Raw genomic sequence first — 22,151 nt, 5'->3', positions numbered from 1 at the left:
TAAAGTCAGAATTATTGGATTAAAGTCAGAATTCTAAGAATAAAATCAGAATTCTGAGAATAAAGTCAGAATTCTTGGATTCAAGTAAAAGTCAGAATTCTTAGAATAAAGTCAGAATTCTTAGATTAAAGTCAGAATTCTGAGATTAAAGTCAGAATTCTTAGAATAAAGTCAGAACTCTGAATTCTGACTTTATTTTTAGAATTCTGACTTTTTTCTCAGAATAATAATTTAAAAAAAAAATGAACCTAAATGATTTTATTTTTCTTCAGTGGTCCTAATCCTCTTCCGTAGAAAAGTGAGTGAAAATATCGAAGTCCTTTTTGCAGATAATCCAGGAGGACGCGTGAGGAGGAGCTGCTGATAATCCCTGTTAGTTAGTCTTCTTAGGTTATTATTAATCACTCGATCAAAAATGTAGAAGGCTCTTTTATTCATGATGATGTGTGAACAGTCAGTGCACCGCCGAGTACTTCATTCGTTTCTGTTTCTGCCTCTGGTTACAGAACCAGACTCGAACCACGTTCTTTTTCAGGTCCAGTTTCTCTGCTATGGCTGCGATCTTCTCGGAGGAGGGTCTGGGCTGGATGGCGAAGTACGCCTCCAGAGATCTCTTCTCCGGGGCGGCGATGGAGGTGCGCTTCCGTTTCCTCTCGCTCCCGTTGAACAGGTCCGGCTTGGTGCTCTTCTCCCGGTACGCAGCCTCCGCCTCCTCCAGCCAGGCCTGCAGGACCGGCTTCAGGGCGATCATGTTGTTGTGGGACAAGGTGAGGGACTCGAACCTGCAGATGGTGCTCTGGCTTAAAGACCCCACTCCTGGGATCTTCAGGTTGGCGAGCGCACCCCCGACATCCGCCTGGGTCACCCCGAGTTTGATCCTCCTCTGCTTGAAGCGCTCAGCGAAGGCTTCCAGCTCCCTGGGATCAGACTCCACGTCGTTTACGCACGACATCCCACCGTGCACGGACAGCGAGTGAGGGTGCGCCATGGTGGCCATGGCCTGGTGCAGCTGCCCCATAGTCTGCAGGTGGTGGTGGTGGGGAACCTGGTGGTGGTGCGCTGGTGTAGTCATCCCAGGTGGCTCTGGAGCACCCATCCCAGTCACCGCCAGGCTGGTGGAGAGATGATCCAAGAGGTCCCCGGCCTCCAGGGTCTGTCCGAGGTGGTGGTGGTGATGGTGATGGTGGTGGGAGGCGAGGGTGGAGGGGACGTGGGAGATGGGCACCGTGGTGGAGGAAGAGGAGGAGGCTGAGGTGCAGGGAACACTGCTCATGGTATGGTAAGTCACGTCTGGTTTGAACGGGTGACTCTTGCCGTGAGAGACAATGCTGTCAGCAGCCGCCAGAGCCTCTGCCCGTGCCAGCAGGCTCTCATCAAAGCCTCCGAATATATTGCCCTGCAGCTGCAAGCAAGAGTGCGCATACTGGAGTCAGTGGGGAATTCTGTCAGGCAGAGCTCAGGATCTAAAAAACATTTTCCAAAGGCAACAGCGCCGAGGAGAGGAAGAGAACCCTCCTCAAAGCGCAGGTCATAAAAATTAATATGAAAGCAAGAGCTCGAATAGACATGTGGAGGAGAGAGGGGAGAGGAAGAGGAGGAGGAGGAGGAGGAGGGGAGGGGGTGTTGGGAGGGGGGGAACACAGAAGAGAGAATGAGGGAGAGGATAGAACAAAGTACTGTCAAATCAACTTTACAGACATTCCCAGTGTGATATTTCCCCTCCACTCTCCACCCCCGACCTCAACGTACCTGCGGGCCGGGCAGGCACACTCTGCGCATGCCCTCCGAGCCTGAGTGCAGGCCGGGGTATTTGGGCGGCTCGTGCAGGGCCGGGTGCATGGAGAAGTGCTGCTGCTTTCCGTTCATGGTCATCATCCTCCTCCCTGCAAGCAGCTCGCGAGCAGTGTGGCCCCTGACATTAAGAGGCGGCTGGGTGAGGCGGACACACAGATCCAGAGCTCCTGTGCTCTCCTTCACCAGACTGAGCTGTTCACATGGGGCAGCGCCTCCCGGCATCCCTCTCTTCCCCCTTTTCCTCCTCCTCCTCCCCCCCACCTCCTCCTTTTCTTTCAGCCTCACTCCCTCCTCCTCCTCCTCTTCCCTCCCTCCTATGATTCTCTGCTCAGCTTACAAGTTTCAAAATGTTGTCCTTTGTGCGCAAGCGTCAAATAAACCCGACCAAAACACTTTACTATCCTTCTTTTCAATTATAAGATCCTGACCACGTGACACATATTTACTCAAGTAAGGTTTTTTTTATTATTAATTGATTAATTGATTAATTATTTTTAATTGTATCTTCTTATTAAACTGTCTGAGAGTTTTAAGGAACATTTTACCCCTGAAGGTATTTTTTTCATTTCAGCACCATGGACAGCTCAGCATGCCTGAGATGTTCAAGGAAAGCAAGGACAGCAGGAGCAAAGGGAGATAGGAGTGAAGGAAAGAAAGAATGGATGAATGAAAGAAGGAATGCAGGAGAGACGAGATAAAAAAGGGAAAAGGAAAGAAAGTGGGGAAAGAGGGAAAGGAGAGACAAAAGGAAAGAAGAGACAAAATGAGGGAAAGAAGGAGGAAAATAAGGATGACAGGGGGAGGAAAGAAGACAGAAAGAAAGGAGAAAAGGAGAGTAAGAAAGAAAGGTTTGAGTAAAAGTTGGAATGCAGGAGAGAAAGAAGAGGTGAGGGGAGACAAGAAAAAAGGGGGGACAAAATAAGAAAGGGGAGAAAGAGGAAAATAAGGAAGAAAGAGGGAGGAAAGGAGAGGCAGAAGGGAAGAAGAAGGAAAGGAGAGACAAAATGAGGGAAAGAAGGAAGACAGAAGGAGGAAAGGAGAGACAGAAGGAAATAAGGAGAAAAGGAGAGAGAAGGAGGGAAAGAAAGAAGAAAGCAGACAATAAAGGATAGAGGGGATACAAGAAAAAAAGGAAAAGTAAGAAAGGAGAGAAAGAAGGAAGTAGAGAAAGAGGGAGGAAGGAAGTAAAGAGAGCAAGATGGAGGAAAGGAGATTCAAAATGAAAGAAGGAGAAAAGGAGACACAAAAGGAAGACAGAGGATACTGGATACAGAAGGAAAGAAGGAGGAAGAAGTGCCAGAGAGAAAGAAGGAGGAAAGGAGAGACAGAAGGAAATAAGAAGGAAAGGAGAGACAAAAGGAGAGACAAATTGAGAGACAAAATGAGGGAAAGAAGGAAGACAGGGGGAGGAAAGAAGACATAAAGAAAGAAGGAGAAAATGAGAGAGAAGGAGGGAAAGAAAGAAGAAAGCAGACAATGAAGGATAGAGGGGATACAAGAAAAAAAGGAAAAGTAAGAAAGGAGAGAAAGAAGGAAGTAGAGAAAGAGGGAGGAAGGAAGTAAAGAGAGCAAGATGGAGGAAAGGAGATTCAAAATGAAAGAAGGAGAAAAGGAGACACAAAAGGAAGACAGATGATAGGAGAGACCGAAGGAAAGAAGGAAAAAGGGAGAGAAAGAAGGAGGGAAGGACAGAAAGAAGGCAAGAAGGAGGAAGGACAGAAAGTAGGAGGGAATGAGAGAGGGAAAGAAGGAGGAAAGGAGAGAAAGATGGGGGGAAGGACAAAAGAAGGAAAATAGGAGGAAGGAGAGCCAGAGGGAAAGAAGGAGGAAAGGAGAGACAAAGAGAGACAAAAGGAAAGAAGGAAGATGGGAGCGAATGAAGGAGGGAAGGAGAGAAATGTAGGAGGGAAGGACAGAAAGAAAAGAGGAAGGGAGAAAGCAGACAAAGAAGGAAGAAAATAAAGAAGGTAAGATAAAGAGAGGAAAATAATCAATAAAAAGTAAGAAAGAGGAAGAATAAAGAAGGGAAAGAAGAAAGAGAGATGGGATATAAGAAAGAGGGAAATTGTGAAAAACTAATGAGATAGAAGAACAGAAGAGATAGATAGATAGATAGATGGATGGATGGATGGATGGATGGATGGATGGATGGATGGATGGATGGATGGATGGATGGATGGATAGATAGATAGATAGATAGATAGATAGATAGATAGATAGATAGATAGATAGATAGATAGATAGATAGATAGATAGATAGATAGATAGATGGATGGATGGATGGATGGATGGATGGATGGATGGATGGATGGATGGATGGATAGATATATTGATGATATTGATATGCAGCCACATTCTTCAGACTGTACATGAGACCTGTGGATCTCTGACCCGGGTGTCTCGCCCTCCTCTCCCCCCGTGTGAACACCCTTCCTCGGGGCAGCGTGGGCCCGTCTCAGGTGGCCGCCTGGTTTGAACTCAGCGTGCTGCGGGGAGCGGGTCGAAAGAGGAGCCGAGGCGGGCAGAAGCCGACCGATGACACAGCAGGTCCATTTGATCCTGCAGGCCGCCTCTCTGGTTCCCCAGACTGTGAATAATTCAGCAGCACGATGGCAGGCATCCATTACCATGTTGGCATGTTCTCATTCATTACGCAGATTAAAACAGGCCAAGGTCTTTTTCTCACCAGGTGAGCCTGTTGCATGCTGGGGAGTCTCACTTAAAGAGCTGCACTCTGTATGCATGGAGAGACAGAATGTATAGAGTCTTGGAGTTTACATTTAAATAATCAAACATGAGCAAATGAACAACTTTCTAAATGCAGACCTGGACTTTGATTTCCAACCAATGGACCCATAACATGTCAGATCCACATGTCAGTAAGCTGTGCCTGTGGGATCCCATAGTGTCCCTTTTCTCACTCTTCCCCAGCTCCTTCCTTAATAGCTGTTATCATTCATATTTCAGCGGCCATTGTTTACAACTCTGTCCTCTCTGTGCTCCTCACATCCTGAAGATCATATCTGACATGTGCTACAGAGCATGTTGTCATATTTGTCCCATCTGGCCTGCACACACTCTCCACCAGATGACTGAACTTCTCTGTCACAGAAGGCATGTTGCTTACACTTTGTAAATTCAGCTGATTGGTGGTGGTCAGGTTTTGTCTCTTAACTATTGGAAACACTTTGGTATGATAACCCATGAATGTCAGGATGTTTGATGGCATCTTGTAACCTCTTCAGTCTTTCCTTTCTTTGCATTCTGAAATCATAAGGTGTACAACAGGCTGAGTTCTGGGCTGGGAGGTAGAAAGAAGGTTACAGCATGTGGCTAGTTTTTCAAAACCTTGACACCCACACTGTAGGGTTCATTTACACATACTGCTTTTATCTCTTTTTATATATTTACCTCCTGTTATTGTCTTTTTGCTTCTTATCTTTCCTTTTTTTTGTTTAATTTCTTTCATCTTTGAATGCTTTATCAATATTATTGACTACATCTCTTATTGCTTTTACCTCTCTTTTAGTGCTTTATTCCTCTTTTACAGCTTGAAGCCTCTTTAAGTGTTTCTTTCCTTTTATTGCTTTAATCATCTCTCATCCTTGGTCCTCTTTGGTCTCAGTTCATATCATTTGGTTCTATATAAATACAAAGAAAGGAAAGAGGGGAGACAAGAAAAAGATAGAAAAGGGAAGAAAGAAGAATAAGAAGGAAATAAGGAAGAAATGAGAGAAAGTAGGAAGAGAGGAGAGACAGAAGAATAAAAAATAGGAAGAAAGGAGAGACAAGAAAGAAGGTTGAAGAAAGGAGAGAGAAGGAAGAAGGATGAAGAAAGGAGACAGAAGAATGAACATTAGGAAGAAAGGAGAGACAGGAGAAAGAAGGATGAGGAAAGGAGAGAGAAGGAAGAAGGATGCAGAAAGGAGAGAGAAGGAAGAAGGATGCAGAAAGGAGAGAGAAGGAAGAAGGATGAAGAAGAAAGAAGAGACAGGGAAAGAAGGAGGAAGAAAGGAGAGACAGGAGAAAGACGGATGAGGAAAGGAGAGATAGAAGGAAAGAAGGAGGGAGAATGGAGAGACAGGAGAAAGAAGGATGAGGAAAGGAGAGATAGAAGGAAAGAAGGAGGGAGAATGGAGAGACAGGAGAAAGAAGGATGAGGAAAGGAGAGAGAAGGAAGAAGGATGTAGAAAGGAGAGAGAAGGAAGAAGGATGAAGAAGAAAGAAGAGACAGGGAAAGAAGGATGAGGAAAGGAGAGACAGAAGGAAAGAAGGATGAGGAAAGGAGAGACAGAAGGAAAGGAGGGAAGAACAGAAAGAAGGAGGGAGAAAGGAGAGACAGAAGGAAAGAAGGATGAGGAAAGGAGAGACAGAAGGAAAGGAGGGAAGAACAGAAAGAAGGACAGAAGGAAAGAAGGTGGAAAGGAGCGACAGTGATTATCAATATTATATTTATTAAAATAATAAGAATAACAATCATTATTATTGAATTGAATTGAATTGTATTTTATTTTATTTAATTTAATTTTATTTTACTTTATCAATATTCTGAGGTAGATTTAATAAGAAGGGTGTCTGGGGAAATTTTAAGCATCTAACACTTAATTCCCTGCATCCTGGTGAACATTTAAGCAACAACTTGCAGTGGAAAATTATGTAAAAGGAAAACACAAAATGATTTATATATAATAAAAGAAAAATAAAAAAATTCAAGTTCCTGTATGAAGCTCACATTCTAGTAAAATTGGATGTATTACATTTTAAACGTTCATTTGAAAATGCACTAGTTACATGTTAATCAAATCAAATTGACTGATTTAACATTTAAATTAAATTAAAACACAATCCTTACATCACAACCAAACATATAATCCAACCCACTTTAATTGACCAACGGAGACGTGATTTTTCTTTGTTTGGTACTTGCCCCCAAAAAATAAACCATAAAGGACACCGAACCTTTGCATGGATGATAGACTTCTCATCATCCCCACGGTGCATCAGTGACCCTTTGAGATTTTATTTTTAAACCTGTTTTTGAGCTGAAATCAGTTGTTGCAGATGCCAAGAAACCATATATCCATGCTGGTATGACACTCCTGATCTCTGATAAACCAAACTAATCAAAGGCAGCTTTATTTGTATAGCGCATTTCATACACGAGGGCAACTCAATGTGCTTTACATTAACACATTAAAAGCATTGGAGACATTCAGACAGGCATAAAAGAACACAATTAAAATGACAAATATGATAAAACAGAAAAGAAAAGGAAAATTAGAAATATATTAAAAATTTCATTAAAATTTTAATTTATAGTGGGTTAAAATAATCTAAGATAGGAAGGCAGAGGTAAATAAAAAAGTCTTAGTCTTTGATTTAAAAGAGGTGAGAGTTGGAGCAGACCTGCAGCTTTCAGGGAGTGTGTTCCAGATATGTGGAGCATAATGACTAAACGCTGCTTCACCATGTTTCCTTCTGACTCTAGGGACTGAAAGCAGACCAGTACCTGATGACCTCAGAGGTTGAGGTGGTTCATAAAGTAGCAGCAGATCAGCCTAAACCATTCAGTGCTTTATAAACCATCAGCAGGATTTTAAAGTCTATTCTCTGACAGACAGGAAGCCAGTGTAGAGATCTAAGAACTGGAGTGATGTGGTCTACTTTTTTGGTCCTTGTTAGGACTCGAGCTAAACTAATCAAAGGGAATAACATACTTTTTTGTCACGACACTTGTGACCTTGAGGAAAGGGAAACAAGGAGCTATTATATATCATGAATGCAATCTTGAGCTTCTGTACTAAAAACATTCCTTCTCATCCTTGTTGAAATGATGTCCATGTTTATAATGTCTAACGGCATCTTTTGACCTCCATAGAGCCAGCCTCCCCCACACCTCCCACTCCCCTGTCTGCTGTGGGACTTTGACAGGAGCAGTGCAGCGTTCAGACCCCAGTTTGAAATCTGCTCCCCTGAGAGGAGCAGAAAGTCGCTGCATTAAGTGAAACAGACTCTGAGTGTTTTCACTCGGCGTCCTAAAATAAGAAAGTGTCATCCATTATTCAGAGATATTTTAACATGTGGTAGTCTTTGTGTGCTGCAATTAAACAGAGCATCAGAGGTCCTCTCTGGGATGGGGGGGATTTGTTCAGGGGAATTGGTGTTTAAGTGAGACTATGATTGGTTTAAACTGATATTTACAATGTAGTTATATTTGTCTCCCACATAGGATTCTAATCTGATCCTTAATCTCAACAATAACCCCATTAACCATATTCTCTAACAGCTGACCTAGTGTCTGCTACAGTTTGCTCAATCAATCAATCTTTATTCATAAAGCACCAAATCACAACAAATGTTATCCTCAGCCTCTTTCCAAACAGAGCAGGTCTAGACCGTACTCTATGTTCTATCATTAACAAAGACCCAACATCAAGACAGGATCAGATCCAGTCCCATCTTACAGACAGGACTCAGTCTGATCTCATCTTAATCCACCATGAGCAGAGCACTTTGCAGCATTTAGCAAGTTACAGTGGCAAGGACAAACTTCCTTTAAAAGGCAGAAACCTCCAGCAGGACCAGACTCATGTTAGACACACATCTGCTGAGACCGTGTTAGAGAGAGGGATAGAGGGAGATGAAGAGAGAGAGAGAGAGAGAGATGATAGTGGGGAGACGGATAGTAGTAGTTGAGATACCTACGAGACAAGGGAGCTCAGGGACTCCAGAAAGGTCTATGGTTAGTAACTTTAATGGGACAGGAAGAGTTAAAGTAAGAGACAGGCAGAGAGAGGAGAGAGAGGGAAAGACAGGATCCCAGTGTGTCAGTCTAAGCCTATAGCAGCATAACTAAGAGCTGGTCCAAGCCTGAGCCAGGTCTAACTATAAGCTTTGTCAAAAAGGAAAATTTGAAGCCTGCTTTTAATCTTCATCGCCGCCATGTTATGTGCTTGCTCAAAGGTGGTGATGATTCCAGTTTTCACACAGTACTCGTCCACTCCAACCAGACCTATGATGTTACCACAAGGAATAAGTAAAGCTCCAAAATACTCTACTACTATCCGTCTCCCCACTATCATCTCTCTCTCTCTTCATCTCCCTCTATCCCTCTCTCCAACATGGTCTCAGCTGATGTGTGTCTAACATGAGTCTAGTCCTGCTGGAGGTTTCTGCCTGTTAAAGGAAGTTTGTCCTTGCTGCTTTAACATGCTAAATGCTGCAAAGTCAAATTCTAACAGTACTCTCTAAAAATAGTATGGGAGGTCAAGCCTTCAGTTATCAGGCACCTCTCCTTTGGAATCATCTACCAGTCAGGGTCCAGGAGGCAGACACCCTCTCATCCTCAAGGCTTGGACCAGCTCTTAGTAATGCTGCTATAGGCTTAGACTGCCCGGGGGAACTGACCCACTGGGATCCTCTTTCCCTCTCTCTGCCTGTCTCTTACTTTAACTCTTCCTGTCCCATTAAAGTTACTAACCATAGACCTTTCTGGAGTCCCTGAGCTCCCTTGTCTCGTAGGTTCCTCTGGATCTCTGCTGCTGTGGACGTGCCAGACTCCAGCTGCTACAACTACTACTATCCGTCTCCCCACTATCATCTCTCTCTCTCTCTCTCCCTCTATCCCTCTCTGCAACACGGTCTCAGCAGATGTGTGTCTAACATGAGTCTGGTCCTGGATCTGATCCTGTCTTGATGTTGGGTCTTTGTTAATAATAGAACATAGATGTTTGACACTTCAGGATTAATCTCTCTTTATGTGAATCAATGTGTAAACCATGCAAATAAAGGAGACCACACCGAGTTTAAGGTTATATTTTCTGGAATGCTTTTGCTCGATTTTTTTCCCTTGCCAATGTTAACTTTCCTCTTTTTTTTTTTTTCGTCAACTCAAAATATTCTCTTTTTCTTTTCTCTCCAAAGTCCAATTCAAATTGTATTTTTTCTTTTCTTTTCTTTTTTTTCCTCCTGATGGTTTCACAAGCACCCATTCCTCCATCTTTATTGGCAAAAGCAAACATGCTAGTAAATTAGAAATCCGTTTTTTACAAACAAAATACATGAAGAAAATACATCCACATCCTGCAAATATAAACAGTAACAAATCCAAAACTATTATTCAATAAACATTTTACATTTTTTTTTACACCATTGTGTGATAGTAGCATACAGAAGATAGTACAAAAGTGAAGAGTAGGGGGGCGGGGATGGGGAGGGGCGGCCTTCCCTGAATCCTCACTTACACAAGCAAGAACCCTGCTGCTATTGATTTGTCCATTAAAACTGCCAGTGAGCTCATCCAGAGACAAATATCACATGAACCAATCAAATCAAAGCATAGGATGCTTAAAGGGGAAAACTGACTTTTCCATCCCGCACATGTACCTTAAAGTGGTGGAGACCAAAACATGGATAAAAGGCTGTAGAATGAGATCACTGGCAGGGGGCTTCGTCAGTCATCAGTCAACAGTGAGATATGCAGAGCACTACCAATATGAAGGTGGGAGGAGATCACACAGAGGGTTCAAACATCCTTTAACATTTGATGCCAGGGAATGAAGGGGGGACAGCATGTCTCGGTGACTGAATTTACGTGCAGGTAGAAATCTGCATGTACGTTAACATGCAGATCTCCATATACATGCAGATTTCTACAGAGGCTGGTTACCAGATATGATGATAAGCATACATCAAACACTTCATTAGACTGCATGTAAACATAGTTATCGGTGTCAGGGAGACATATTTTCCTTGTCTGCATGAAGTTGAATGTTTCTGACTCCTCCCACCCTGAGGATTCTAAAATACAGTAAATGTAAAGAAGGCAAATTCCACCAGATCCGTGTCCGGGTCTGTCTCCGATCCGTCACGGCACCGGATCTCATAGGTTTCTATTCTAGTCAGTGTGTTAACTTCCACTGGATCCGCTCTGTTGTGATGCATCAATTCAGCACAGAATAGATGGAGCAGGACAGGAAGTCAGGCACCAAAACAAAATAAAAACCATTTTGAGCGGAGCCAGGCCTGGAGTCAACAGGGTCAGAGGTTTTCAGAGGCCAATAAAGACAACATGGATGAGGAGAGGAGGAGGAGAATCATTGATTGCCGTTTGAAAACCTCGGTCACCTGACTCCAGCTATCTGGCGCTCCTGCTCTGTGCTGCGTTCTGAAAACACAACCGGTGGGTGTTGACGGATGAGAGCGCACAGAGACGGACCGGACACGGATCTGGTGGAAGTCCCGTGTAAAGAAGGCAAAAAAACAAAAGAAAAGAAGAGAGAAATGTTTTGTCATGAAAGGCGCACATCGAGGGAGTCCTGTCTGACAGTGATCGAGAGCTAATGCACTAATTTCTACTGTGAGTTGCACGACCCCCCAAAGAGTGATTTCCATCACTCTTTGACAAAAATGTATGGTGGCCCTGAGAGCTCACAGCACTGCAACTTAAGAAAACACATGCAAAAAGACAAAACACAAGCAAATTAAGAAAACAGCTTCATCAATATGACAACACATGTGATGCAAAGACCACAACACAACCGAAGTGTTTCCAGAGGACACTTAAAGGTGATGCACATGACCAGACACGCTTGTTTTTGACGTGGATTTTGAGTCACAGCGCTATAAAAGGTTCTCTTTGCATCAGTGGTGTTGGAAAATGAGATTAAAAAGTAAGTGTTTTTGATTTATTTTAACATTGTGATTGCATGAGTCAGCCTATTGCAGTGATCTGCTGTTAAACTAGTTAGCCTTTTGTGATCACAATGTTGAAATAAATCAAAAACACTATCTAATTTTCAGACACCACTGATGGGAAGAGAAGCTTAATAGTGCTGTGACTCAACATCCACATCAACAACAAGCGTGTCCAGACGTGTGCATCACTTTCAAGTGTGTAACTGCTGTGCATGTGTTGTCAAATTGATTTGTCTTTTTGCATGTGTTTTCTTGTTCTTGTGTTTGCAGTGCTGCGAGCTCTCAGGGCCACCGTAGCAATGTGCTTCTAACACGACAAATTCAGCCATGTCAGCGTGGAGAAAGACATCTTACAAGCAGAGATGCGACGCACTCTTGCTCGACCTTTTCCTCCCTGACTGAAAACATGTGCTGTTTAATGTGAAACGGCAGAAAAAAGAAACTTACAAAATAAAAAAACAGAATAAACAACACTACAGTAATTTTCTCTTTCAAGCATTTACAAAATTTACAAAAGTAAATCACAAATCTTGTAAAAATTCAGCCGTCCGCTGATCGTGTAAGGCAAAGAAATTCTACTCGTATATATTAAAATCAACTGTTCAGTATTACATTCAAACACCTGTCTTTAGATCTCACATTTCTGAAATGGGTGACCTGATCCTCGTCAGATGTCCAGGAGAGACAGAATGACACAAGTGAAAAATGTTTCACACTCTAGGAAAATGTAGAACGCCTGTGGAGGCGTTTATATTTACAGAGTGGCACTGGACATTTAGTGAGCAATGAAAATACAAGCGAGGAGGAGGAGGGGGGGATTTGATTTCTACGACAAGACTGTGTGACATGCATGGGAGGCTGCTGTTTGTAAACATAGTTGGATTTTTTTTCTATTGCACTGGTATCTCTCTGTACCTGCCGGGGGGCTCAAATATGATCAGGGGTACAGTGTGAAGGGTCGCTCTGTTTATTTAGGAACACAACATGCGCTGACTCATGTGCTCATGCCTGGACAGAGAAGCCGCCGTCAGATTTATTTGAATGAACTGTGAAGGGGGGGGGGAGTGAAATGACAAACACACCAGACTGTGCCAATAAAGGTTCTGCACGGTGCGTTTATGCCGTGGAAAAATAAATAAATATCTCTGGTAGTAACAGAGAGCGTTCTTTAGGTTGAAGGAATGGCTGTCCCTGAACGGAGGACAAGAGTTTTCAAAAAGTGGTGAGAAAAGAGCTTAAATACAGTATGTATAAAAATACCTATTCACAGTAGACACAAATGTTGTGCATTACTGATATTCATCATCTGGTAAGCACACTGAAACTTACATAGGATTTTCTATCTATAAGAACAACTGAACATTTATCTTTCTCAGCAAAAGTGAGATGTTTTTAAATAAGTGTTTAGTCGAGGGATACAAAAAAAAGCTGTCGTCCCTCAGAACTTCTTTTCACGTACGAGAAAGTGAGGAGACTTTTACTTTGATTAGAGTTCCAAAATTACTTCGTTTGAAAATACTGGAAAGGAAAAACTAAAAAAACAAAAACAAAGTGTGAGTTCTGTTGTACTGATTATTTCTGCGCGTGGGGAAAATAAAAAGGACTGATTCTCCTGGAGAGAGCCGCACACACACAACGCCTTCATCGTCTCCAGGATCGGCTCTCGCACTCGTCGTCTTCGTCGTCGTCTTCTTCCTCCTCTTCTTCCTCCTCCTCGCCGGGCAAGTAAGAGCTAGCTTCCTTCTGTTTCAAACACAAAACAACAACTTATGAATGCAACTTAAAGGTGACATATCATGCAAAATTGACTTTTTAATGGTTCTTTACCTGAAATATGTGTCCCTGTCTACAAACCCCCCGAGAATGAAAAAAATCCATTCTGCCCCTGTTCTGATTTCTACACCTTTCTGTAAATGTGTGTGAAACCAGCCGTTTCAGACTTCTGTGTTTTTGTTACGTAACAACAATATCCGGTCTGTCCCTAAGTCAGAGCTCGGAGCTTGTTCAGCCCATAGACTGTATAAAATAATACTGAATCCCTCCTCCGTTTTTCATTACCTGCACACATGTGTGCTAACAAGGAGCTTAGGAGGGAGGCATGCTAGTTGTAGGCTGTCTTAATAAACACAAAGGTCGGTTTGACTCCCCACGTCTGCAGATTTGAAGATCTAGTGGATGATTTTTATTTGTCATGGATAAGTGCTAGCGCTAATTAGCATAGCCACATCGCTATATGTTCATAGCTGTAGCTGTAGCTGTAGCTGTAGCTGTAGCTGTAGCTGTGTACCAAGACACACGTCGACATACTGACAAATAAAACAACAAGAAACACTAAATCTGTGACCAATCCTTCAGAAAGGTCCCGCTGCCTTTCTGGCAGAGGTCGGTTTGACTCCCCACGTCTGCAGATTTGAAGATCTAGTGGATGATTTTTATTTATCATGGATAAGTGCTAGCGCTAGTTAGCATAGCCACATAGCTACATGTTCGTAGCTGTGTACCAAGACACACGTCTACATACTGATAAATAAAACAACAAGAAACACTAAATCTGGGACCAATCCTTCAGAAAGGTCCTGCTACAGGCGCCTCTCCGTCAGGATCAGATTCAGAGGGTTGAAGTAACGTGATCTCTGAGCAGCCGTGTATATTCATCCAACATGTAAACATTAGATCAACGTGCTGGAGAGCCGAGGCACATCCACTTCCTGAGGGGGCGTGGTCAGAGAGAAAACAGAGTGTTCTGATGAGGAATGAAGAAGAGGGCTTTTCAGGCAGACCAAAATCTGATTTCAAAGTGTTTTTTTGAGCATAAACTTTAAAGACATGTTTTGGGGACCTCTTAGACCAATATATGTTGATGAAAAAAGCGTGATATGTCCCCTTTAAATATTTCAAGCTGTGTTATTGTTTTATGTGCCACTAACGCCGTATTTCAGCGTTTCCAGTGTTCAGTCAGCTGGTGTTTGTCTCAGAGCTCTCAGTTGAAAAGAGTTCAACTTTTGGAACAATCAATGTCACTTCCTGATCATCGACCAATCAGAATCAAGAAGAGGCGGGACTTCTGATATCTAAATTGTCAACAACAATGGCAGAGAAAAGTCATCACTCTGTTTTCAAAGATTAGAGCTGCTGCTAATGCTCTGACATGATTTCTAGCAATAGTTTTTACAGTTTCTTGATGAAATGTCATCGAATGAAAGGAAATATGAAGCATACAGAGCTTAAAACAGACCCAACAGTCACTTTTTAGGGGAGTGGAAATGCCGCCGGACTACTTTCTGTACCTAGCGACAGTAAATGCCAGTGAGAAGCGCTCTGAAATTGAAGCTTTAGTGCACAGGGCACTTTTTCGTTGATGCTGATGGATTACAGCTCATGGAAATAAGAAAACTAGCATCTAAAGTTATTAGATAACTTCCTGGGATCCATCAAACAAAATCAAAGCTTGATCCAAAAGGAAACTGGACTTGGTAGACATTCTTGACATTCTCCTGCTTTTTCCACCTCAAACAAATCTCCAAAATAAGATCATTCCTTTCCCCCTCCGATCTGTCCGAAGTCATCCATGCTCCTGATTCTTGTAACGCACCTCTTCACAGGTATCAGTCAGAGCTCCCTCCACAGACTCCAACTAGTTCAAAATGCAGCCGCTCAGATTTTAACAGGCATGACAAAATATCAACACATCACTCCTCTCCTCGCCAGCTTACATTGGCTGCCAGTATTTTGAGATTGTATTGATTACTTTTAAAATTTTAAATGGACAGGCTCCAAACTATTAAAAGAGACCTTTTAACCCCATATGTGGCGGGGAGGCCCCTCAGGTCTGTGGATGCAGCTCTGCTGGTTGTGCCAAGATCCCGCCTCAGAACAAAAGGTGACCGGGCCTTTTCAGTCAGAGCTCCCTGCCACTGATGATTAGACAGTCCATAACCTTAACTGCTTTTAAATCCTCACTAAAAAACATTTTATATAAAGTAGGCATTTCTCCACCCCTAAATCGTGAATATTGCTCTGCCTTCTGATGTTCCTGTCTGCACTGTTTTATTATGCTTTGTAATTTTCTGCTTTTCTTGTTGTGAAGCACTTTATTTTTATACACTTTTCTTAAAGTTACAAAGTGTTTTATTATTTTTATTGAAGACGTTCCTCCAAAAGGCTTCTTCAGTTCTGACCAGCCTGGGGAAGAGCTAGGAAACATAAGCCTCTAACAGTCGAGGGTGTGTTCAGGTAGTCACAGAGATATAAGTACAGTCGTTAACCTAGTTCCTGATGGTCGTTCAGGTCATGGGTTGTCTGTGGGTCGTTGGAGGTCACATGATCTCTGGTGTGAGTGTGGGCTTACTTGTTTAGAAAGAGAATTCAAGACTAGGGATGGGCAACCGCCGACAATTGGCTTCAAAACAGAGCTTCAGAAGCAGATGGGTGACGTCAGGGATACTACGTCCAGTTATTATACAGTCTATGGATTAAATGTTGGTGACATTCTTCCTGACAAGTGTGAAATCAGCAGTCTTTATTTACTGGACTAGACTGAGAGATACTCAAAAGAATCTGAAATGTGTGTTTGTGACATGCTTGTAACATTTTAGTTTACATGTAATGAGTCTGGAAAATATATACAGGGTTCCCACTCTTTTCCAGAGATCATTTTCCAGGACATTTTCAATGATGATCAAGCTGGTATGACAGTCTAAATTTAGTTCCTAAATAGTCTAATATGTTCCTCTCAGTGGAAGTCTACATTGAAAGACGTGCAGTCTATGGCTATCCATGAAATCATCTCTGACATGCTTAAAAATGATGGCAAATTGATTATAGAACAATGCAACCGCAGATGTAAAGCACTTTATTAGTGCAACCAAGTAACAATGATGGCTAACTCTCATCTCAGCTTTCTCTATTCTCAAAAAATATAAAATTAGCTAAGAAAAAAACAAAAGGAGCCAGCAATCTGGAAGCTGCCTTACTGAAATAAATAAATAATAATAACAATCAGAGGATCAGTGCATACATTGAACTAAGTAGAACTGAATGACAAAAATGGCCACAAATGCTGAATGGGGATGTGTTTTTTTAAACCTTGTCAGGTCGCATGCAGTCATGTTGGAAGCATTTTCCAGGACATTTTACTTTTTCTCCCATTTTCCAGGTGTTTGAAAAAACTGGTCAACTGTTTTCCAGGTTTTCCAGGACGGGTGGGAACCCTATATATACTTTTTTAACTTTCAGACAGAAAATCTTAAACTATTCTAATGTGTTGAGCTGTGATTGTATTTCTCTCAGGACTGAGATAGTTGTGGCTGAAATCTAAACCCACAGTACAATGAATGGATGTGTATGTCTGTCACTTTGTACAGATGGTGTCTGATAATCAACCAGTGCAGCTCTCACTGGAAACCGACGTGTGTGAAGCTTTATTTCACACAAATGTTGTCATAGACTGATTGTGGTTTAATAATCAACACGCCTCATATAATAAAACGTGATGGTTTCAGTAGATCAGCTTTTGAAGAGTTCCTTAAAGGTATAAAGAGATCAAACTGAAGTAACAGGATCTGCACCGAGGTCATGAAGCTTCGAGCCGCAGTTCTCAGGCTTTCACACAAACTTCACAAATCTATCTGAAATCTGAAATTACAGTATGAGGATTTCACCTGACAGTAATGCAGTTTTACTCTACGGGCTGAGATGCTCTTAGTTCTGAGAGGCTTGGCCCTGATTTTCCGTTGGGAGATGTGGTGAAAAATTTAGAAGCAGCAGAAAGGAATGTAAAAGTGAAATCTGTGAATATAACTAAAACTTAGAAAAACTCCCCCCCACTTAGACGTTCAGGGTCTGCACTCTGACGCGGAGTGCAGACTTCAGCTCCAGGGTTTTTGATTGGCTCCGTGATGAGCTTAATAAAACATGATGCCATGTTCTGCATTGTTGTTTGTGTGTATGTGTCGTACCGTGTTGTCCTCATCTTTAGCCTCCTCCTCCTCGGGCTCGGTTGTGACGGAGGGCGTCTTCGGCTTGTACCAGGAAATCTGCAGAACACGACCTTTAAACTTGGCTCCCTGGTTCGCTGCCTGGAGAACGACAAAAAGAAGGACAACAACTTTAAAATAGAAAAATATGTTCATCATGTTATTGCGCAATATCAGTTTAGTTCAGTCAATCAGACTTTATTTATAAAGCGCTTTTCTTACGATGACATTGTGACACAAAGTGCTGAACATAAAAACAACTTAAAATAGAATCAATTAAGAAAAAGATCCCACCCCCAGCTGGACCCTGAACACATCCCACAATCCTAATGTGAAGAACACAATATATACAACAAGAATAATAAAAACAATGAAAATAAAATAAAATAAAATAATAAAAAAAGAAGTTGCTGAACGAACTGAGGAAACACTCTCATGATATCTTAATGAGGAAACACTGGAGGTAAAAATAAGATGTTAAAACTCAAGACTGGAAATTAAAATCACCAAAATAAAATACATTTCTAAGATAATAAAACACTAAAATATTAAACCATTAAAAGATAATAAGATGCTATACTTAAAAAAGAAAATAAAAAATAAAAAAAATATAAGATAATTAAACACTAAAATATTAAATCATTAAATTAAAATAAGATGCTATACTTAAAATAAATAAAATACAATTTGAACTAGATCATAAGTAAATAAATGAATAAATAAATAAAACTGTTATAGGGTGAAAGACTCCTTTTTTTCTGTCCCTGAGGTTTGAATAACTTTAAAAATGTGAAAATTACAAAATAAAGTTATAATTTATTTTAAAATATCTTTTTCTTTAGGCCCCCATCTTGAAATGCCTGATTTTATTCAGTTTTGAGATAATATTAAGAGAATAATGGCACAATTGTCTAAATGGTGTAACCATAAAAATAAAGCACCAAGAATATAAGTTGTTGAAAAAATTGTGTTATGATGTTCTAAACAGCCTCTGAAATACATTGGCATAATCTTAAACAAGTATGTTTTAATACCAAATAATAATAGGAGGAACATGGCAGTTCTGAATATTTCCATTAACATGGGGAATCATGTCTGCCAAGTCAAACTTCTGGTATGTCCTTTTTGGAGCCACTTTGAAGACGAAGATCATGTGAATGAAACTCAGTTAAAAGTGAGATTAAAAAGGTCGGTCTTGAGTTTGCTTTTAAAAACGTTGACTCTGTGCAGCCCTCACATCTTCAGGTAGGCTCTTCCACAGACCTGAGGGCCGTGATAATAAAAAGCTGCCTCACCGTGAGTCTAAAGGCTGCTAAATGCACAAAAGGCAGAATAAATTGAGAACCACCAAGCATCCCGCTCTGCTGTATGGTTACTGGTTTTAGTAGCTGCTGATGTCATGACCTGTTATTTATTTCCTTTACTGTATATTTTGTACTATGGACAGGTTGACTGTTAAACTGAATTGCTCTTCTGGGACTAATAAAGTATTCTGAATCTGAATCTGAGTCTTTGATCTTACTTTTGGTACCATTAAAAGTCCACTACCTGAAGACCTCAGGGCTCTCACTGGCTCATATGATAAAAGCAAATCTGATAAAGAAGAAGGAGGAAGACCATTGAGAGATTAAAAAAACAATAAAATAATCTTAAAATCAAAAAGATACTGGAAGCCAATGCAGAGACTTTAAAGTGGGTGTGATGTGGGCTCTCTTTCTGGTCTTTGTCAGCGTTCTAGCAGCTGAGTTCTGGAGCAGCTGAAGCTGTTGATTTGGATGATCTAAAAAAGAGACTTAGAGACTTGTGTGATTCAAAGTCTGGCGGCTTACATTCTCTGCTTCACTCCTCGTCTTAAAGGTCATGACGACGGTGTTGGCGTCTTGATCCCGGATATCCTCGATCTCACCAAATTTCTGAGAAAACAAAACAAAGATTGTTTCGGTGTCACCTTTAAATCTTTAGAGAACAACATCACGCAGAGACAGGAACACAGTTCTCACCACAAAGTGCGGCATCAGCTCCTCCTTCTCCTCCTGGCTCACACCCAGAATCGCCAGAGCTCTGGGTCTGTGGTCCACCACCATGCGGTTCACAGAACCACCGCGGCCCATCATGTCCCGGCTGCGGCCCCGTCCGCGGCCCGTGTGCATCGAACCGGGCTCCAGCGCCGCCTTCCCTCGACCGCGACCCCGACCACCTGGAGGCCGGATCAGTCCCAGCCGAGTGGCCTGAAGGAAGGAGGACAGAGCGGGAGGTTTCATGTTATAAATAGCCAACAGGCTGCTGCTGCTGCTGCTGCTGCTGCATCTTCCCTTCACACAGAGATGAATCCGGGCGCCACCTGGCCGTGTTAAAATAATCATCAGGAGCAGATGTGGGAAACAGATTGTGAGCCTTGATGCTTCGCTGCTGTGCTTTCTGACTGGACAACAAACATGCCAGAAAACCAGCGTGCTGATTTATCAGGCGTCTACGGGAACAGAGAAATGAATCTTGCATAGCGCTGAAATCAAATTCTCATTCATACGGTTAACGAGTCCACAAAGACCGGATCTAACACATCCTCTCCCTGACTCAGTCACTCTCCGCCTCTCACCATTAGTTGTCACTCCTCTATTTTTAAAGTGACATCTCCTCGCTTTCTAACCACTCCACCACCACCACCACCTTACAACCACTCTCCCTCCCTCACTTCTCCCTCTAATTGTCATCCCGCGATTTTCTTACAAGGACCCGCCGGCTCAAACTTTAATGAGGCGGGGCTCCATCAGCGTACGACCGGCGTCTGATTTGGCTTCGTTAGCAGCGATTCCTCTGGGTTTGCTTAAGTGGCTGCAGTTTAATGTGCAGAAGGAGGGCCTGGTTTGGATGGATGGTAGATGAGGAGGAGGGGGAGGGGAGGGCTATGTATTTGCATTTTTAATAAGTAGATAATTTAGGACCCACAGGGGGAGATGAGGGGGAAAAAAAACATGCCAGGGAGGGTGTTACTAACAAAAGCCATGTTCCTGTACGGCTGATCTGGTGACACCGCCGGCCTTGTCTGTGTTTGTGGGTAGGGTTGCAAAATTCCAGGAATTTTCAGAGTTGGAAACTTTCCATGGGAATAAATGGGAATTTACTAAATTGAAGGTTGGCTCTTAAAAGAGAACTTAAATACAGTTTGGGGAAATATATTTTAGAATAGTCCTGACTAAAACAACCAGATTTCATGCAGGTACAGTTGAATATCTCTGCTATTCCTCAATCACATGCACATAGCACCCTGCTTACTGCAGGGCTATTGAGACCACGCCCCCTACATGCACTGTGCATTCCTCCATCACATGAAGCACAGATGATTTCTAGAATCCTGCAGAGGCTTGAGAGGCTTGAGGGAAGAGGCTTTTTTATTTGCATGTTGAATGGGACTTTGTTGGAGGGAGAGGGGCTCTTTTCATTTAACATTTTGAATGAAGATAATATGTGAAGATTTGACGTGTGGGATTGCATTCATATAAGGGCAGACAATAATGAATAGAGGGGTAGGAATAGATAAGTTTTAACTTCTTCCTACTCCTTTTCGCATATGTAAAGTAAATTGTTTCACTGCTTGCTAATATTGATTTTGTTTCTTTTGTATAACTGTTTCTTTTTTTTCCTTGTATGTTTGTATAACTCTTTCTTCTTTTCTACTTGAATGTTTTTTTTTGTATTTTTACTTTTACATGTTCCAAATAAAGTCATCAAATCAAATGGGACTTTGTTGGGATTGCATTTTTGTTAATTTTTGAATGGGTTGGGTCGGGGGGGATGAGTAATATTTAACTCAACATTCATGTTTTTGATCTTCAATGAAATAATTGGTTGTTCAGTAAAATATTTAACACTTGATAAAGTTCTACTTAAAAATAAATCTGTTTTAAATGTATTATTTTGGATGGATGTCGGCTTATAACAAAACAAATATTTATGCTTGGATACCTTTCCATTATATTACCCTCAATTCCCAGTTAATTCCCAGTATTAACATGGAAAGTTTCCAATTTAATTTGGAATATTTCCAATATTCCACAGCTTAACTTCTAATGGAAATTTACCGGATATTTTCCACCCCTTTGCAACCCTATTTGTTGGTGCCGCTTGTTTGGAGGGGAAACAGGAAGAGCGCTACAAAATAGCCTTGGATATACTTCCAATTTTGTCTACATGAAATAAAAACAACAATATTTAGTTTGCTTTCTTTTCTAGGTGAGCATATAAACAAAAATCCCAAACATCAAAGAGTCTTTAAAACTTTAACGAGAGCAGCAACCTCCAGTGTTGAAAAATGAAGCCTATGCAAAAGTGCACAATCTGCAGTTCCCCAAGTGTCCACTTGAGGATGGTTGCAAAAGCTGAGGAAACCGCATGAAGTCCAATGTTATAATGTTGAACTACACTGCATGAGTACCCGGCCCTCTTACTGATCTTCCAGCTGGGTAAGATGCTTGATTCTGATTGGTCAAAACCCCTTGACAACGGTTATTAACTTTCACTAACATGAGCACCACCAGAGGAAAACTGTTATTTGCAAACTCTCCCTCCAACCCGTCAACAAAACCTTCAAACTGAAGAATCTGTTGGTCTCCTCTCTTTGGGCTCAACATGCTTTCAGGCTTCTTCAGTAGCCCTCTCCTCAGTGCTGACATACTTAGTTGTTACCTT

At 41.8% G+C, this 22,151-nt stretch overlaps 2 protein-coding genes across 10 annotated transcripts in view; both read right to left on the bottom strand.

Moving 5' to 3' along the window:
• Positions 1 to 275: 275 nt before the first annotated feature.
• pou4f3 (POU class 4 homeobox 3) lies at positions 276 to 1,970 on the bottom strand. Its single transcript, XM_034684150.1, has 2 exons — positions 1,750 to 1,970; positions 276 to 1,402 (listed from the first exon to the last, which is right to left on the bottom strand). Exons 1-2 carry the CDS (start codon positions 1,873 to 1,875, stop codon positions 455 to 457), a joined length of 1,074 nt encoding a protein of 357 aa, XP_034540041.1. The 5' UTR covers positions 1,876 to 1,970; the 3' UTR covers positions 276 to 454.
• Positions 1,971 to 12,441: 10,471 nt separating this feature from the next.
• Positions 12,442 to 22,151, bottom strand: part of rbm27 (RNA binding motif protein 27) — a 29,806-nt gene continuing 20,096 nt past the window's right edge. For 7 of the 9 annotated variants that reach the window (XM_034684235.1, XM_034684239.1, XM_034684238.1 and 4 more), the window contains 4 exons: positions 19,466 to 19,693; positions 19,295 to 19,378; positions 17,448 to 17,567; positions 12,442 to 13,233 (listed from right to left, as the gene is read on the bottom strand). In XM_034684235.1, the coding sequence (XP_034540126.1) occupies positions 13,132 to 13,233; positions 17,448 to 17,567; positions 19,295 to 19,378; positions 19,466 to 19,693 (534 nt within the window). In that variant the 3' untranslated portion in view covers positions 12,442 to 13,131. The remainder of the gene's footprint in view (positions 13,234 to 17,447; positions 17,568 to 19,294; positions 19,379 to 19,465; positions 19,694 to 22,151) is intronic. The other 2 variants (XM_034684236.1, XM_034684242.1) reach the window with 1 other exon arrangement.

The sequence above is a fragment of the Notolabrus celidotus genome, chromosome 5 (assembly GCF_009762535.1).
Source record: "Notolabrus celidotus isolate fNotCel1 chromosome 5, fNotCel1.pri, whole genome shotgun sequence".
Taxonomy (NCBI): Eukaryota; Metazoa; Chordata; class Actinopteri; order Labriformes; family Labridae; genus Notolabrus; species Notolabrus celidotus.
Note: the sequence above shows the minus strand (reverse complement) of the source record. Positions and strands in the feature narration are given on the sequence as shown.

What these genes read in the sequence shown, in the direction of transcription:
- pou4f3 (XM_034684150.1), bottom strand. Translation starts at nt 1,875, where the DNA reads ATGATGACCATGAACGGAAAGCAGCAGCACTTCTCCATGCACCCGGCC. An exon ending in TGTGCCTGCCCGGCCCGCAG is followed by an intron (nt 1,403 to 1,749) that starts GTACGTTGAGGT and finishes TCTTGCTTGCAG; the next exon opens with CTGCAGGGCAATATATTCGG.